This window comes from Ciona robusta, chromosome 8 (assembly GCF_009617815.1).
Source record: "Ciona robusta chromosome 8, ASM961781v2".
In the NCBI taxonomy this organism is placed as follows: Eukaryota; Metazoa; Chordata; class Ascidiacea; order Phlebobranchia; family Cionidae; genus Ciona; species Ciona robusta.
The window spans coordinates 6314075-6330309 of record NC_143242.1 but is presented as its reverse complement, the minus strand read 5'-3'; the positions used below and the strand labels follow the sequence as shown (position 1 = coordinate 6330309).

Below are 16235 nucleotides of genomic sequence, written 5' to 3'. Positions count from 1 at the left end.
ACTGTAGCAACAACCCGGAACCGAACAATGAGAAGGAGCCATAGTATTTCTGTATGTAATCCGATTAATCTAATATTATATGCACGTATTGACGTATTGTTCCAATACTAAGCGTAATTATAGGAATGAGTGTCATTCAACCGTAACGAAAATTTCGTCATAATGCAACAACAATGAGGTCGGCTTTCTATGTTCAGTATTCTATGGTCTATAGCTCTTCTGGAGACGACGCCAGCCAAAATACAGCGATTTCTCGTTAGCGACACCTTACGAGTAAATATTTATCCGCGCGCAGAGCCATAGAAAAGTAATAGGTGTTTATACGACTCTGTCTGCGCGCCGCGGGAAACGACAGTCGCCAGACTACAGGTGTTCTGTCCCACCATAGTCGGTGTACTATGGTTCCACACACCTCGTGCCCCCAAGTTATGAGGTATGCAACTTTATAGGTAATTATTTTTAATGAATTTTTTATTTTTTTTTGTAATTTTTTACTGACAATTTGACAACCCATAACTGACCACTGGGTTGGTGCAATTGCAGTTAAGTGTCGAACCAGATTAAAAGATTTCTGATGAAATGTTGAGTAGTGTCTGCACATGCGCAGTAGGCGGTAAAACTATATTCTTCTCGGAAAAAAAACCAACTTTTTGCGACACCGGATGTTGCTACCAGATGTGTTATATATATATATGAGAAATGAGGTGCAGTACTTGCTGCTTGGTTACTCTTAAGAAAAAGGCATGTATGTACCGTTAACCTTAGACTTTGTACTTACTTTGTGTACGTAGAAAAGTGAAATTTCCGGAAACAGTGTTACTACAGGAAACTGCAATTGGAAACGTAAAAAAACATGGTTTGTATTACTGTATTTCATCCAACTTTAATGTAGCAAGAATAAAAAAAATTATCTCTAATAAATTTCTTTGTTTACTCAATTTTAGGAAAACTCAAATCGCGCCAATGTTTCTTTACTTATGCATGGGACAATGCTCATGTTTGCTTCATCATATCTCTTTGTTTTAGTCAACCCCTTGAATTCAATAATCAGAACAATATATAATGGAACTTACATGGTAAGTGCTTAACTTGCACTGTTTAGATTTATAATTTAACTACTAAAAGGATTAAAGATTCTATACGAGTGAGTCATGCTAGGTTATCTAGGATTTAGGTCACAGTTGACCATTTTTATCATAGTATTACTTTAACCTATTTTGTATTTATATTGACCCCGCCATCGATTTACATCTTTGTTTATTACCAAATGGAAAGAGAAAAGAGAATGGGGCATGTCTCATCTGACCCCACCCCATAGTCCCATACTCTAATGATTTTTTAGAAATCTGTGGAACCTGTTATAAATTAATAGTTTGTATATGATCATTTTTTAAAACTTTAGGAAAATTAGCTTCATGATCGTGTTATGGTAACTTGTTGATCACCTTGGTGTAATATTTAGGAACGGAATGGTGTGGCTATGTCTAAATCTACATGGGCAGTCTATCTTTCACTTACCTCATCTTTCTTTATAATTGGTGGCTTAGTTGGTGGTTTGGGGATGCAGTTCATACTGAAAATTACAAGTAGAAAAAGGCTAATGCAACTGGCCCATGTAATTAATATACTGAGTGTCATACTAATTGCTGGGGTTGGGAAAATCACAGAATCATATGAAGTTTTTATCGTGGGAAGATTTGTTGGAGGAATATGTTTCGGACTTAGTTTCAGTAAGTGATTCACAGGCATTGTAAAAGATAAGTCATTGTCATTACTTTAACTTTTTGCAGACCTGCCCAGTTTAATGGTTTCTGAAACCAGTATTAAACAAAAGCAAAACTTTTGGCAATCAATAATTAGTGTTTCTAGCTGTTGTGGAATTCTCTTTGCTGTTATTATAGGACATGACAAGGTATTTATTAGGACATGACAAGGTAAGGTATTTACTATTTAGTATTTATAAGCTTAACTGTATTGTCTATGCCTAATTAGGGGCCACATAGCAGTTAGTAGAGTCCTCGCCTCCTGACGTAGACCAGAGAATACAGGTTCGAGGTTCAATGCTGCTACTATTATAGACATATATTTGTTTAGGCAATTAATTCCTTAGGAGTTGTCCAAGATTTCAGCCATACTAAAAATATTTGTGATAAAAAATGACCTTCAATACCCCACTATGCAAAACAAAAAATAATGTTATATTTATTCATTTAAATATATCTTTTCTTTTAAGGTACTGGGATCATTAACTTTGTGGCCAGTTGCGTTTTCAATCGGAGCCCTACCTTCTATAGTTTACCTCATTACAAGTCTGTTCTTACCGAATACACCTTATGATGTTCTTCATAGATTAGGAAAACAGGAAGCTTTAAATGTGTTACGAACATTAAGAAATGGCTCTAAGGTTTGTTAGCATTCGAATTACAATTAACCTTTATTTTCTAAATGGAGTAATAATTTTTTTTTAGGAACTTATTCATCAAGAATACGAATTGCTTCAGCCAGATATTGAATTAACTAGGAAAACAGGAATCATTGAGATATTAAGCATAAAGCAGTTCAGGTTAGTGTATTGTTTTGTTACTTTAAAAACTAGTTCTTGCCTTAAGTTTGTTGGACACAAAGTTTAAACCAGGTGTAATATAACAGGCTTTTGCTGTATTAATAGAACACCTTTATTGCAAATAATATATAGTTTGTAAAAGTGTTTTGTTAAATTATATCAATATTTGTTGGCAATTTATAATTATGTAGCTTAGAGTCATCAAATACTACGCAATATCTTTTTTTCCTAAGAATTTTGATTCAAGGCTTAATTAAAATCGCAGGAACCAGTTTATAGCAGTCAACATTTTGCTTTGCAACATTGTGATGGGTGGTATTGACACAATCTTACTTTACTCTTCTGTTATTTTTATCAATGTTGGAATCAGTAAAGGCAACATGATATTTATAAACATTGGCGCATATTCTTTGATGGTTTTCTCTTCTGTGGTTTGTGTAAGTTCCTTTTTTGGAGTTTTGGACTAATGCAAATGTGTGTGTTCACTGTTAAAAGATTAATTTTTTTCTATGTCCGTTTATTTCTTATTGTAAAAAAAAAATTAAAAAATATTACAAAGTGTTTAGGCAATTAGACAATGTTTTATTATTAAAAAATACTCATTAGCGCAACATAAACTTTACTTCATAATCTCTTAACAGTTGTTTTAACCAAATTACTTCATATTCCAGACTATGCTCTTGAATAAATTTGGGGGGTATAGAGTTCTATTTGTTGGCACAATTGTTCTGATCTTTTCGCAAGTTTTGTTTACTATTTCACAAGCTTTGACATACCTGGCACCAACTGTGATGCCAATTCTGGCTGTGGTTTCTATATTCATATACCTTGCTGCGTAAGAAATTAAAAACTCGTGTTGCATTGAACCCTAACACAAGTTTTTAGGTGGTCAGCTGGTATAAATGGATCGGTTTTTGCTGTTTTGGGGGAGATAACAACAGATAAAAACAGGACTGCCATGTATGGTTATGCTGCTGTTTCATTTTGGATATTTACCTGGATAGGTGCTTTCGTTCCGCCGTATTTGTTGGTAAGATGATTTTATTGTTTAACACTATGTAGAAATGTATAACCTTAATGCACATCTACAGTTGGGCTACCGTGCATATGCTATGACTCCATGGTTAGTATGGACAGTGCTGATGCTTTTATACATCATATTTTGCTTACCTGATACCAGAGGAAAAAGATCCGAAGATATTCAAACTCAATTTTCTCAAGGATTTTTCAAAACTATTTGTAATAAATTGAGGGTCCAGAACCAGGTGGATGAAGTTGTGTTTTAACTGGTAGAGCTTACAAATTTAAAGTATGCAGTAAGGTGCAACGTTTTAAGCCAATACTACTTCAAAATCTTTTTATGTGTTTTCATTAATCTATACTACAAACCTCATTTTCGCGAAGCAATTTAGTGTTTACTTCATACTTTTTTTAAATCATCAGTTTGCTGCACATACTCTTTGCTATGCATTGCTGTTACTTTGTATCATAGTCCCTCAAATATTAACACAACTTCTTCGATTCATTTTCAGTCATGTTAACACAATTAAAATATTGGCGTGCCATAATACAGAAAATGTTCTATAAGAAAAATACTACGTAGCCTTTGAATTGGTAATTGTAAGTTAGTTTGTTCTATCTCCACGGCTTTTGAATTGCAGTTGAATCTCAGAAACCGATTTCCGATGAGTGTCAAGAACGAAATAATACACGTATGCAACCTAAAAGCAGTGCATTAAGGTGAATTGACACGGCGCCATGGCGTAGTGGTTACCGCGCCTGCCTCTAACCCAGAGGTAATGGGTTCAAGGCTCGTCGCTGCTACCATTGTGGGCGTATGTGTCCTTGAGCAAGACACTTAACGGCAATTGCTCCAACCAAGTGGTCACTAATGGGTTGTCCAAATTATTAGCCATACATAAAAATGAAAAAAAATAATCACCCACAAAGTAACATACTTGGTAACTCGTAAGCTGGCGCGAGGTGCACACCCGTGTTATAACGACTGTCGTTTTCCGGCCACGCGAGAATAAAGTAAGTTACATTCATTCAACTCCAAAAGAGGATTCCGCTTACCCATAAAGCTGTTAGTCGCGTTATTTGTGTGGTTAACTCCCACTATAAAGATGGTGACCGCTGCCACGTTAACGTATGCCATTCCAGGTACCGTAGCACTTTTTACAGTCGATATTACCAGAAGAATATTACCACACGAAGCGATGGAGTTGCCAACCATTAACATTTTACGACTTCCGAATCTCTGAAGAAGTTTTATCGAAACAGCTGTTGTAAATGCCATTGCACGCACCTTCTGAGTAAATATTTATCCTCTGGTCGCGGGCAACGACAGTCGTCAGACTGCAAGTGTTTTGTTCCACCATAGTCAGTATACCATGGTTCCACACACCTCGTTACCACGTATGACGTATGTAACTTTATAGGTAATTATTTGCTGGAATTATGCATTTATTGTATTGTTTGACCAGAGATACATAAACAAGAGATTGCCAATGACGTGTTGCCGCCAGAGTGTCAGAGGCGTTATATATGAATCAATATGATAAATGAGATTCAAAATTTGTAGCTTGGTTACTCTTAAAGAAAGAAGTACCGGATGCTGCCGCCAGAGTGTCAGAGGCGTTATATATGAGTCAACATGATAAATGAGATTCAAAATTTGTAGCTTGGTTACTCTTTAAGGAAAAAGCACCGGATGCTGCCGCCAGTGCCAGAGTCGTTACATATGGTAAATAAGATGGAGTACTTGCAGCTTGGTTACAGTGAAGAAAAAGGCATGCATGTACCGGTAACCTTAGAGTCTTAGACTTTGTGCTTCTGTACTTTGTGTACTTGGAAAAGTGAAAAATCGAGGAACAGTGTTACTACAGTGAAACTACGATTGGAAATGTTTAAAAACACGGTTTGTATTTCATTTTGTGTGAATGAAATTGAAACCGAATTTTGTGTAGTGTAAATCGAAAAATATATCTCTAATAAATTCCTTTGTTTACTCAATTTAGGAAAACTCAAGTCGCGCCAATGTTTCTTTACTTATGCATGGGACAATGCTCATGTTTGCTTCATCATATCTCTTTGTTTTAGTCAACCCCTTGAATTCAATAATCAGAACAATATATAATGAAACTTACATGGTAAGTGCTTAACTTATGCAATATTTAGATTATTTATAATTAAAATAAAGGATTAGAGATTTATTTATGGGTGAGGTACGTTAGGGAACTTGGGATTTAGGTCACAGTTGACCATTTTTATCATATTATTAATTATTATACCTATTTTGTATTTATATTGGTCCTGCCGTTGATATATCTTCTTTATTTTACTACCAAATGGGACGAGCAAAGAATGAGAACATGTCTCATCTGACCCCACCCCATGCCATACTATAAAGATTTTTTTAAAATCTGTGTAAACCGTTTTTAAATTAATAGTTTGTATATGATCATCTTTTAAAACTTTAGGAAATCGCAGTTTCATTATCGTTTTATGGTAACAGGTTTATATTGATCACCTTGACATAAAATTTAGGAACGGAATGGTGTGGCTATGTCCAAATCTACCTGGACAGTCTATCTTTCACTTACCTCATCTTTCTTTATAATTGGTGGCTTAGTTGGTGGTTTGGGGATGCAGTTCATACTGAAAATTACAAGTAGAAAAAGGCTAATGCAACTGGCTCATGTAATTAATATACTAAGTGTCATACTAATAGCTGGGGTTGGGAAAATCACAAAATCATATGAAGTTTTTATCATGGGAAGATTTGTTGGAGGAATATGTTTCGGACTTAGTTTCAGTAAGTGATTCACAAGCATTGTAAAAGATAAGTCATTACATGATGTTTTTGCAGACCTGCCCAGTTTAATGGTTTCTGAAACCAGTATTAAACAAATGCAAAACTTTTGGCAATCAATAATTAGTGTTTCCAGCTGTTGTGGAATCCTCTTTGCTGTTATTATGGGAAATGACAAGGTATTTAATATTTATAAGCTTACCTGTATCGTCTATGCCAGTGCTTTATTATTAATTGGGGTGTAGGGGAACAGTTAGTGGAGCTCCCGCCTCCAGAACAGAGGATACAGGTTCAAGGTTCGATGCTGCCACTATTATGGGCATATGTATGTTTTGGCAATTACGATTATGGGTTGTCTAAATTTTTAGCCGTACTAAAAAATATGTGGGATAAAAATGACTGTCAATACCCGCCATACGAAATAAAAATTATGTTATATTTATTCATTTAAATTTGTCTTTTCTTTTAAGGTACTGGGATCATTAACTTTGTGGCCAGTTGCGTTTTCAATCGGAGCCCTACCTTCTATAGTTTACCTCATTACAAGTCTGTTCTTACCGGATATACCTTATGATGTTCTTCATAGATTAGGAAAACAGGAAGCTTTAAATGTGTTACGAACATTAAGAAATGGCTCTAAGGTTTGTTAGCATTAGAATTACAATTAACCTTTATTTTCTAAATCGAGTAATAAATTTTTTTTAGGAACTTATTCATCAAGAATACGAATTGCTTCAGCCAGATATTGAATTAACTACGAAAATAGGAATCATCGAGATATTAAGCATAAAGCAGTACAGGTTAGTGTATTGTTTTGTTACTTTAAAAACTAGTTCATGCTTTATGTATGTAGGACACAAAGTTTAAACCAGGTGTTATATAACAGCATTTTGCTGTATTAATAGAACACCTTTATTGCAAATAATATATAGTTTGTAAAAGTGTTTTGTTAAATTATATCAATGTTTGTTGGCAATTTATAATTATGTAGCTTAGAGTCATCAAATACTATGCAATATCTTTTTTTTCCTAAGAATTTTGATTTAAGGCATAATTAATATCATAGGAACCAGTTTCTAGCAGTCAACATTTTGCTTTGCAACATTGTGATGGGTGGTATTGACACAATCTTACTTTACTCTTCTGTTATTTTTATCAATGTTGGAATCAGTGAAGGCAACATGATATTTATAAACATTGGCGCATATTCTTTGATGGTTCTCTCTTCTGTGGTTTGTGTAAGTTCCTTTTTTGGAGTTTTGGACTAATGCAAATGTGTGTGTTCACTGTTAAAAGATTATTTTTTTCTATGTCCGTTTATTTCTTATTGTAAAAAAAAAAAAAAAATATTACTAAGTGTTTAGGCAATTAGACAATGTTTTATTATTAAAAAATACTCATTAGCGCAACATAAACTTTACTTCATAATCTCTTAACAGTTGTTTTAACCAAATTAATTCATATTCCAGACTATGCTCGTGAATAAATTTGGGGGGTATAGAGTTCTATTTGTTGGCACAATTGTTCTGATCTTTTCGCAAGTTTTGTTTACTATTTCACAAGCTTTGACACACCTGGCACCAACTGTGATGCCAACTCTGGCTGTGGTTTCTATATTCATATACCTTGCTGCGTAAGAAATTAAAAACTCTAGTGTTGCATTGAACCCTAACACAAGTTTTTAGGTGGTCAGCTGGTATAAATGGATCGGTTTTTGCTGTTTTGGGGGAGATAACAACAGATAAAAACAGGACTGCCATGTATGGTTATGCTGCTGTTTCATTTTGGATATTTACCTGGATAGGTGCTTTCGTTCCGCCGTATTTGTTGGTAAGATGATTTTATTGTTTAACACTATGTAGAAATGTATAACCTTAATGCACATCTACAGTTGGGCTACCGTGCATATGCTATGACTCCATGGTTAGTATGGACAGTGCTGATGCTTTTATACATCATATTTTGCTTACCTGATACCAGAGGAAAAAGATCCGAAGATATTCAAACTCAATTTTCTCAAGGATTTTTCAAAACTATTTGTAATAAATTGAGGGTCCAGAACCAGGTGGATGAAGTTGTGGTTTAACTGGTAGAGCTTACAAATTTAAAGTATGCAGTAAGGTGCAACGTTTTAAGCCAATACTACTTCAAAATCTTTTTATGTGTTTTCATTAATCTATACTACAAACCTCATTTTCGCGAAGCAATTTAGTGTTTACTTCATACTTTTTTTAATTCATCAGTTTGCTACACATACTCTTTGCTATGCATTGCTTTTACTTTGTATCATAGTCCCTCAAATATTAACACAACTTCTTCGATTCATTTTCAGTCATGTTAACACAATTAAAATATTGGCGTGCCATAATACAGAAAATGTTCTATAAGAAAAATACTACGTAGCCTTTGAATTGGTAATTGTAAGTTCGTTTGTTCTATCTCCACGGCTTTTGAATTGCAGTTGAATCTCAGAAACCGATTTCCGATGAGTGTCGGGAAGGAAATAATACACGTATGCAGCCTAAAAGCAGTGCATTAAGGTGAATTAATAACAATGTAACCCTAAATCCTTACCATAGCCAGTCCAAAAATGGCAAAAGGGCAGATATGCGAGGCCTCCCCACGCTGCAATAGTATACGGGACCACGAAGGCCACCATAATACCCTAACTCCAAAAGAATGTATGAATGTAACTTACTTTATCCTCGCGTGGCCGGAAAACGACAGTCGTTATAACACGGGTGTGCACCTCGCGCCAGCTTACGAGTTACCAAGTATGTTACTTTGTGGGTGATTTTTTTTTTTTTCATTTTTATGTATGGCTGATAATTTGGACAACCCATTAGTGACCACTGGGTTGGAGCAATTGCCGTTAAGTGTCTTGCTCAAGGACACATACGCCCACAATTGATCCGGCGCCGTGGCGTAGTGGTTAGCGTGCCTGCTTGTAACCATTAGGTAATGGGTTCAAGGCTCGTCGCTGCTACCATTGTGGGCGTATGTGTCCTTGGGCAAGACACTTAACGGCAATTGCTCCAACCCAGTGGCCACTAATGGGTTGTCCAAATTATCAGCCATACATAAAAAAAATGAAAAAAATCCCAAAAAAATAATCACCCACAAAGTAACATACATGGTAACTCGTAAGCTGGCACGAGGTGTTAAACCCGTGTGATAACGACTGTCGTTTTCCAGCCACGCGAGGATAAAGTAAGTTACATTCATTCATACATTCACAATGGTAGCAGCGACGAGCCTTGAACCCATTACCTCTGGGTAAGAGGCAGGCGCGCTAACCACTACGCCACGGCGCCGGTAAAAGAGGATTCCGCTTATCCATAAAGCTGTTGGTCGCGTTATTTGTGTGGTTAACTCCCACTATAAAGATGGTGACCGCTGCCACGTTAATGTATGCCATTCCACGATTCCAGGTACCGTAGCACTTTTTACAGTCGATATTACCAGAAGAATATTACCACACGAAGCGATGGAAATGCCAACCATTAACATTTTACGACTTCCGAATCTCTGAGAAAGTTTTATCGAAACAGCTGTTGTAAATGCCATTGCACGCACCTTCTGAGTAAATATTTATCCTCGCGTCGCGGGCAACGGCAGTCGTCAGACTGCAAGTGTTTTGTTCCACCATAGTCAGTATACCATGGTTCCACACACCTCGTTACCACGTATGACGTATGTAACTTTATGGGTAATTATTTGCTGGAATTATGCATTTATTGTATTGTTTGACCAGAGATACATAAACAAGAGATTGCCAATGACGTGTTGCTGCCAGAGTGTCAGAGGCGTTATATATGAATCAATATGATAAATGAGATTCAAAATTTGTAGCTTGGTTACTCTTTAAGGAAAAAGCACCGGATGCCGCCGCCAGTGCCAGAGTCGTTACATATGGTAAATAAGATGGAGTACTTGCAGCTTGGTTACTGTGAAGAAAAAGGCATGCATGTACCGGTAACCTTAGAGTCTTAGACTTTGTGCTTCTGTACTTTGTGTACTAGGAAAAGTGAAAAATCGAGGAACAGTGTTACTACAGTCAAACTACGATTGGAAATGTTTAAAAACACGGTTTGTATTTCATTTTGTGTGAATGAAATTGAAACCGAATTTTGTGTAGTGTAAATCGAAAAATATATCTCTAATAAATTCCTTTGTTTACTCAATTTAGGAAAACTCAAGTCGCGCCAATGTTTCTTTACTTATGCATGGGACAATGCTCATGTTTGCTTCATCATATCTCTTTGTTTTAGTCAACCCCTTGAATTCAATAATCAGAACAATATATAATGAAACTTACATGGTAAGTGCTTAACTTATGCAATATTTAGATTATTTATAATTAAAATAAAGGATTAGAGATTTATTTATGGGTGAGGTACGTTAGGGAACTTGGGATTTAGGTCACAGTTGACCATTTTTATCATATTATTAATTATTATACCTATTTTGTATTTATATTGGTCCTGCCGTTGATATATCTTCTTTAGTTTACTACCAAATGGGACGAGCAAAGAGAATGAGAACATGTCTCATCTGACCCCACCCCATGCCATACTATAAAGATTTTTTTAAAATCTGTGAAAACCGTTTTAAATTAATAGTTTGTATATGATCATTTTTTAAAACTTTAGGAAATCACAGTTTCATTATCGTTTTATGGTAACAGGTTTATATTGATCACCTTGGTGTAATATTTAGGAACGGAATGGTGTGGCTATGTCTAAATCTACATGGACAGTGTATCTTTCACTTACCTCATCTTTCTTTATAATTGGTGGCTTAGTTGGTGGTTTGGGGATGCAGTTCATACTGAAAATTACAAGTAGAAAAAGGCTAATGCAACTTGCTCATGTAATTAATATACTGAGTGTCATACTAATTGCTGGGGTTGGGAAAATCACAGAATCATATGAAGTTTTTATCATGGGAAGATTTGTTGGAGGAATATGTTTCGGACTTAGTTTCAGTAAGTGATTCACAACTCACAAGCATTGTAAAAGATAAGTCATTACAGGATTTTTTTGCAGACCTGCCCAGTTTAATGGTTTCTGAAACCAGTATTAAACAAATGCAAAACTTTTGGCAATCAATAATTAGTGTTTCCAGCTGTTGTGGAATCCTCTTTGCTGTTATTATGGGAAATGACAAGGTATTTAATATTTATAAGCTTACCTGTATCGTCTATGCCAGTGCTTTATTATTAATTGGGGTGTAGGGGAACAGTTAGTGGAGCTCCCGCCTCCAGAACAGAGGATACAGGTTCAAGGTTCGATGCTGCCACTATTATGGGCATATGTATGTTTTGGCAATTACGATTATGGGTTGTCTAAATTTCTAGCCGTACTAAAAAATATGTGGGATAAAAATGACTGTCAATACCCGCCATACGAAATAAAAATTATGTTATATTTATTCATTTAAATTTGTCTTTTCTTTTAAGGTACTGGGATCATTAACTTTGTGGCCAGTTGCGTTTTCAATCGGAGCCTTACCTTCTATAGTTTACCTCATTACAAGTCTGTTCTTGCCGGATATACCTTATGATGTTCTTCATAGATTAGGAAAACAGGAAGCTTTAAATGTGTTACGAACATTAAGAAATGGCTCTAAGGTTTGTTAGCATTAGAATTACAATTAACCTTTATTTTCTAAATCGAGTAATAAATTTTTTTAAGGAACTTATTCATCAAGAATACGAATTGCTTCAGCCAGATATTGAATTAACTAGGAAAATAGGAATCATCGAGATATTAAGCATAAAGCAGTTCAGGTTAGTGTATTGTTTTGTTACTTTAAAAACTAGTTCATGCTTTATGTATGTAGGACACAAAGTTTAAACCAGGTGTAATATAACAGCATTTTGCTGTATTAATAGAACACCTTTATTGCAAATAATATATAGTTTGTAAAAGTGTTTTGTTAAATTATATCAATGTTTGTTGGCAATTTATAATTATGTAGCTTAGAGTCATCAAATACTACGCAATATCCTTTTTTCCGAAGAATTTTGATTCAAGGCTTAATTAAAATCGCAGGAACCAGTTTATAGCAGTCAACATTTTGCTTTGCAACATTGTGATGGGTGGTATTGACACAATCTTACTTTACTCTTCTGTTATTTTTATCAATGTTGGAATCAGTAAAGGCAACATGATATTTATAAACATTGGCGCATATTCTTTGATGGTTCTCTCTTCTGTGGTTTGTGTAAGTTCTTTTTTTGAGTTTTGGACTAATGCAAATGTGTGTGTTCACTGTTAAAAGATTAATTTTTTTCTATGTCCGTTTATTTCTTATTGTAAAAAAAAAATTAAAAAATATTACAAAGTGTTTAGGCAATTAGACAATGTTTTATTATTAAAAAATACTAATTAGCGCAACATAAACTTTACTTCATAATCTCTTAACAGTTGTTTTAACCAAATTAATTCATATTCCAGACTATGCTCGTGAATAAATTTGGGGGGTATAGAGTTCTATTTGTTGGCACAATTGTTCTGATCTTTTCGCAAGTTTTGTTTACTATTTCACAAGCTTTGACACACCTGGCACCAACTGTGATGCCAACTCTGGCTGTGGTTTCTATATTCATATACCTTGCTGCGTAAGAAATTAAAAACTCTAGTGTTGCATTGAACCCTAACACAAGTTTTTAGGTGGTCAGCTGGTATAAATGGATCGGTTTTTGCTGTTTTGGGGGAGATAACAACAGATGAAAACAGGACTGCCATGTATGGTTATGCTGCTGTTTCATTTTGGATATTTACCTGGATAGGTGCCTTCGTTCCGCCGTATTTGTTGGTAAGATGATTTTATTGTTTAACACTATGTAGAAATGTATAACCTTAATGCACATCTACAGTTGGGCTACCGTGCATATGCTATGACTCCATGGTTAGTATGGACAGTGCTGATGCTTTTATACATCATATTTTGCTTACCTGATACCAGAGGAAAAAGATCCGAAGATATTCAAACTCAATTTTCTCAAGGGTTTTTTATTTCTGATTGTTTAGCACCATAGCACAGTTGGTTAGCATGCCTGCCTCGAACCCAGAGGTAATGGATTCAAGGCTCGTCGTTGCTACCACTGTGGGCGTATGTGTCCTTTAGCAAAACACTTACGGCAATTGCTCCAACTCAGTGCTCACTTATGGGTTGTCCAAATTATCAGCCACACATAAAAAATGAAAAAATCAACAAAAAAATAATCACCCTCGAAGTAATATACATTGTAAATCGTAAGCTGGCACGACGTGTTTGAACATCTCTGTTATAACGACTGCCGTTTTCTGGCCACGCGAGGATAAAGTAAGTTCCATTTATTCGTTTACTCTATTTTGTATCATAATGCCCAAAACCTTGCCAATTAACAGAAATACTTGGATTCATTTTTTTCCAGCATGTTAACGCAATCAAAAACTTTACGTGAAATAATACAAAAAATGTCATTGTAAAAAATGTTACATTGCGTTTGTATTGACAATGGTAAGTTCGTTTGTGCTGTTTCCACGGCTTTTGAATTTAAGTTGAATCTCAGAAACCGATTTCCGATGAGTGTTGGGAACTAAATAATACACGTATGCAACCTAAAAACAGTGCATTAAGGTGAATTAATAACAATGTAACCCTAAATTCTTACCGTAGCCAGTCCAAAAACAGCAAAGGGCAGATATGCGAAGCCTCCCCACGCTGCAATAGTATACGGGAACACAAAGGCCACTATAACACCCCAACTCCAAAAGAGGATTCCGCTTACCCATAATGCTGTTGGTCGTGTTATTTGTGTGGTTAACTCCGCAGGCAAGGAAGCCATGCTAAGCATAGGACCGCTTGCTACACCCACTATGAAGATGATGACCGCTGCCACGCTAACGTATGCCATTCCAGGTACCGTAGCACTTTTTACGGTCGATATTACCAGAAGAATATTACTACACGAAGCGATGGGGTTGCCAACCATTAACATTTTACGACTTCCGAATCTCTGAAGAAGTTTTATCGAAACAGCTGTTGTAAATGCCATTGCTACAAACATGCCTGCATAAAAATAGTTACATGTAATGCACTCGGGCAATTAAGTAACGTTTAATTTTTTACCAATTGAAATAAAAGCCGAATCTTCTTCTTTAACACCGGCAGCTATGAATATATTGTTTGAGTATTGAAATACACCCTGCATCCCTGTCATCTGAAGTGCTCCAAAGGTTACTGTTGCTGCAATGAGTTGTTTTCTGTACAATGACATTGAAATCATTTCACACACTGTCGCTTTCTGAATAGAAAGATCGGCGCAAATTTCGGCACAGATACTTCGATGTTCTTCCAACACTGAAGAATTACTCCCGTTCCGAAGCTTGCGTAGGAGGGCTAAAGAGCCACTATTTTGGTCAGCGTATTCGTTATTCTCATGATCCAATCTTTCCTTTGGCAAGTCCTGCTTGAGAATGAGATAGGGCGGTGTCTGTGGCATCCATGCAGCAACACAAAGATACAGAAATTGGAACATACCGGCAGTTAACATTAAATAGGGCCAAGTATTTACACCACCCAAAACGGCTGGATGACCAAAACCGTTTCCTAAAGCTGCACCAATTTGAATAAGACAACCAGTCGGGCTTTGATAAAAAGGTAACATTTCTCTATTCGTTGTTTCAGCTACGATAAGCGGAATCAAACTCATACCAACGCCTCTGGAGACACCGTTCAAGAACCTGCCGAGTATTAAAACTTCGTGTGATTTTACGAACTTGGCTACCGGTCCCATGACCAGGGCCGAGATCACACCAACGAATTGCACCAAAATAACGTTCGTTTTTCGACTGAAATGCAAAAAAATACGTCATGACTGACTTTTAAAGTAAAATCTATAAACTCACAAAGCGACCTAACATGAAAAGGCTCTACCCGACCGCGTTTAAAATATACAGTTTAGCTTAGCTACCTAAAGATAGTGACTGCCCAGTGGTAAAGAAACGAACCAACCAATGAACCAATAACAAGAATGGTTTGAGCAAGAACGATCATCAATTCAAGGTATTCATCTGTGGCAGGTAGCCCGTATCTTTCCTGCGTTATATGAAAAGCTTACTTAAATATGGGATTTATTTGGTAAAGTTGGGTGGGGGAAGATGGGACGAACTTTTATTCTATTTTCTCGGCCAATTTTGTAGTAAACAAAGAACGTTCAAAGAGTTATGTAACCTTATCCTTACGACTCCATTAGACTGTTTTTAATCGTTCAAAACACGATCAGGATATTTGGATATTATGTGCTAAAAGTGTCCCTTCTTCCCCCCTACTATATATATATTTAAGCAATGTTTGATCAAAGCATGTTACACAATATATTCTGAGACCCTTTAAGGTCTGTATCTAAAAAAGGTAAAACTGTAATATGTAAACAAACGTAGGCTATACATTATGTGTTTGGTTGATAAACGTCTTTAGAGCTGGCGTTGCGGAATTAAGTAACGTCAAGTTTAATCCCATAGGAATCATGACTGTTATTTGAGTTATGATGATGACGATGATACAGTACGTCGAGTTGATTCTCTTCATATTTATAGAAATCCGTTTGCGTGAACTATACCAACCCTATTTCTTGGTAGATTTATAACTTAAATTCTGCGGCTGAAAAATCCTATTTTGATGAACTAAAATATATATATAGCATACAGCATGCAATCCTTCAAGACACTATGTTTACTTAAACTTTCCTTATTTATAACCATGAAAGTCACTCGTTTAAATAGCAAGCGCTAATTAAACTGCACTTGCTATTATGTTTCACTGGCTGTGGCTTTTCCTTCAAATAAAAGTGCTTACGAGTTGCCA

The 16235-nt window shown here is 35.9% G+C and overlaps 4 protein-coding genes and 1 long non-coding RNA gene across 9 annotated transcripts; 3 read left to right on the top strand and 2 right to left on the bottom strand.

The window, feature by feature from the left end:
• The first annotated feature begins 291 nt into the window (after positions 1 to 291).
• Positions 292 to 4577, top strand: LOC149732816 (solute carrier family 2, facilitated glucose transporter member 7-like). Of its 4 annotated transcripts, XM_089883080.1 has the most exons (12): positions 298 to 449; positions 544 to 741; positions 792 to 856; positions 945 to 1076; positions 1463 to 1730; positions 1791 to 1912; positions 2234 to 2404; positions 2469 to 2563; positions 2829 to 3000; positions 3235 to 3398; positions 3449 to 3593; positions 3655 to 4577. In XM_089883080.1, exons 3-12 carry the CDS (start codon positions 854 to 856, stop codon positions 3847 to 3849), a joined length of 1467 nt encoding a protein of 488 aa, XP_089739206.1. In that variant the 5' UTR covers positions 298 to 449; positions 544 to 741; positions 792 to 853; the 3' UTR covers positions 3850 to 4577. The 4 variants fall into 4 exon arrangements, with proteins under 4 accessions (XP_089739207.1, XP_089739206.1, XP_089739205.1 ...); XM_089883081.1 differs by lacking the exon at positions 544 to 741 and having other exon boundaries at positions 292 to 433; XM_089883079.1 differs by having other exon boundaries at positions 301 to 433; positions 544 to 856.
• A 629-nt stretch (positions 4578 to 5206) lies between these two features.
• LOC149732815 (solute carrier family 2, facilitated glucose transporter member 7-like) lies at positions 5207 to 9587 on the top strand. Of its 2 annotated transcripts, XM_089883077.1 has the most exons (10): positions 5207 to 5483; positions 5584 to 5715; positions 6113 to 6380; positions 6435 to 6556; positions 6848 to 7018; positions 7083 to 7177; positions 7444 to 7615; positions 7847 to 8010; positions 8063 to 8207; positions 8269 to 9587. In XM_089883077.1, exons 1-10 carry the CDS (start codon positions 5469 to 5471, stop codon positions 8461 to 8463), a joined length of 1479 nt encoding a protein of 492 aa, XP_089739203.1. In that variant the 5' UTR covers positions 5207 to 5468; the 3' UTR covers positions 8464 to 9587. The 2 variants fall into 2 exon arrangements, with proteins under 2 accessions (XP_089739203.1, XP_089739204.1); XM_089883078.1 differs by lacking the exon at positions 5207 to 5483 and having other exon boundaries at positions 5578 to 5715; positions 6198 to 6380.
• LOC149732814 (uncharacterized) lies at positions 8268 to 9960 on the bottom strand. The gene is made up of 2 exons (XR_016385562.1): positions 8952 to 9960; positions 8268 to 8898 (listed from the first exon to the last, which is right to left on the bottom strand). It is a non-coding gene; the product is annotated as an uncharacterized LOC149732814 (long non-coding RNA).
• Positions 9961 to 10003: 43 nt separating this feature from the next.
• Positions 10004 to 13503, top strand: LOC149732813 (solute carrier family 2, facilitated glucose transporter member 7-like). The gene is made up of 10 exons (XM_089883083.1): positions 10004 to 10466; positions 10567 to 10698; positions 11097 to 11364; positions 11426 to 11547; positions 11839 to 12009; positions 12074 to 12168; positions 12434 to 12605; positions 12839 to 13002; positions 13055 to 13199; positions 13261 to 13503. Exons 1-10 carry the CDS (start codon positions 10452 to 10454, stop codon positions 13420 to 13422), a joined length of 1446 nt encoding a protein of 481 aa, XP_089739209.1. The 5' UTR covers positions 10004 to 10451; the 3' UTR covers positions 13423 to 13503.
• LOC149732812 (solute carrier family 2, facilitated glucose transporter member 7-like) lies at positions 13260 to 16234 on the bottom strand. The gene is made up of 5 exons (XM_089883076.1): positions 15819 to 16234; positions 15343 to 15467; positions 14499 to 15220; positions 14041 to 14438; positions 13260 to 13987 (listed from the first exon to the last, which is right to left on the bottom strand). Exons 1-5 carry the CDS (start codon positions 15957 to 15959, stop codon positions 13862 to 13864), a joined length of 1512 nt encoding a protein of 503 aa, XP_089739202.1. The 5' UTR covers positions 15960 to 16234; the 3' UTR covers positions 13260 to 13861.
• Between the last annotated feature and the right edge of the window lies 1 nt (position 16235).

What these genes read in the sequence shown, in the direction of transcription:
- LOC149732813 (XM_089883083.1), top strand. An exon ending in TTAAGCATAAAGCAGTTCAG is followed by an intron (nt 12,169 to 12,433) that starts GTTAGTGTATTG and finishes TTAAAATCGCAG; the next exon opens with GAACCAGTTTATAGCAGTCA. An exon ending in ATATTCATATACCTTGCTGC is followed by an intron (nt 13,003 to 13,054) that starts GTAAGAAATTAA and finishes ACAAGTTTTTAG; the next exon opens with GTGGTCAGCTGGTATAAATG.
- LOC149732816 (XM_089883081.1), top strand. An exon ending in TTATTATAGGACATGACAAG is followed by an intron (nt 1,913 to 2,233) that starts GTATTTATTAGG and finishes TTTTCTTTTAAG; the next exon opens with GTACTGGGATCATTAACTTT. An exon ending in TTAAGCATAAAGCAGTTCAG is followed by an intron (nt 2,564 to 2,828) that starts GTTAGTGTATTG and finishes TTAAAATCGCAG; the next exon opens with GAACCAGTTTATAGCAGTCA.
- LOC149732812 (XM_089883076.1), bottom strand. Translation starts at nt 15,959, where the DNA reads ATGAAGAGAATCAACTCGACGTACTGTATCATCGTCATCATCATAACT. An exon ending in TTATCAACCAAACACATAAT is followed by an intron (nt 15,468 to 15,818) that starts GTATAGCCTACG and finishes CATATAACGCAG; the next exon opens with GAAAGATACGGGCTACCTGC. An exon ending in TGGGCAGTCACTATCTTTAG is followed by an intron (nt 15,221 to 15,342) that starts GTAGCTAAGCTA and finishes TTTGCATTTCAG; the next exon opens with TCGAAAAACGAACGTTATTT.
- LOC149732815 (XM_089883077.1), top strand. An exon ending in ATGTTTCGGACTTAGTTTCA is followed by an intron (nt 6,381 to 6,434) that starts GTAAGTGATTCA and finishes ATGTTTTTGCAG; the next exon opens with ACCTGCCCAGTTTAATGGTT. An exon ending in TTCTCTCTTCTGTGGTTTGT is followed by an intron (nt 7,616 to 7,846) that starts GTAAGTTCCTTT and finishes TTCATATTCCAG; the next exon opens with ACTATGCTCGTGAATAAATT.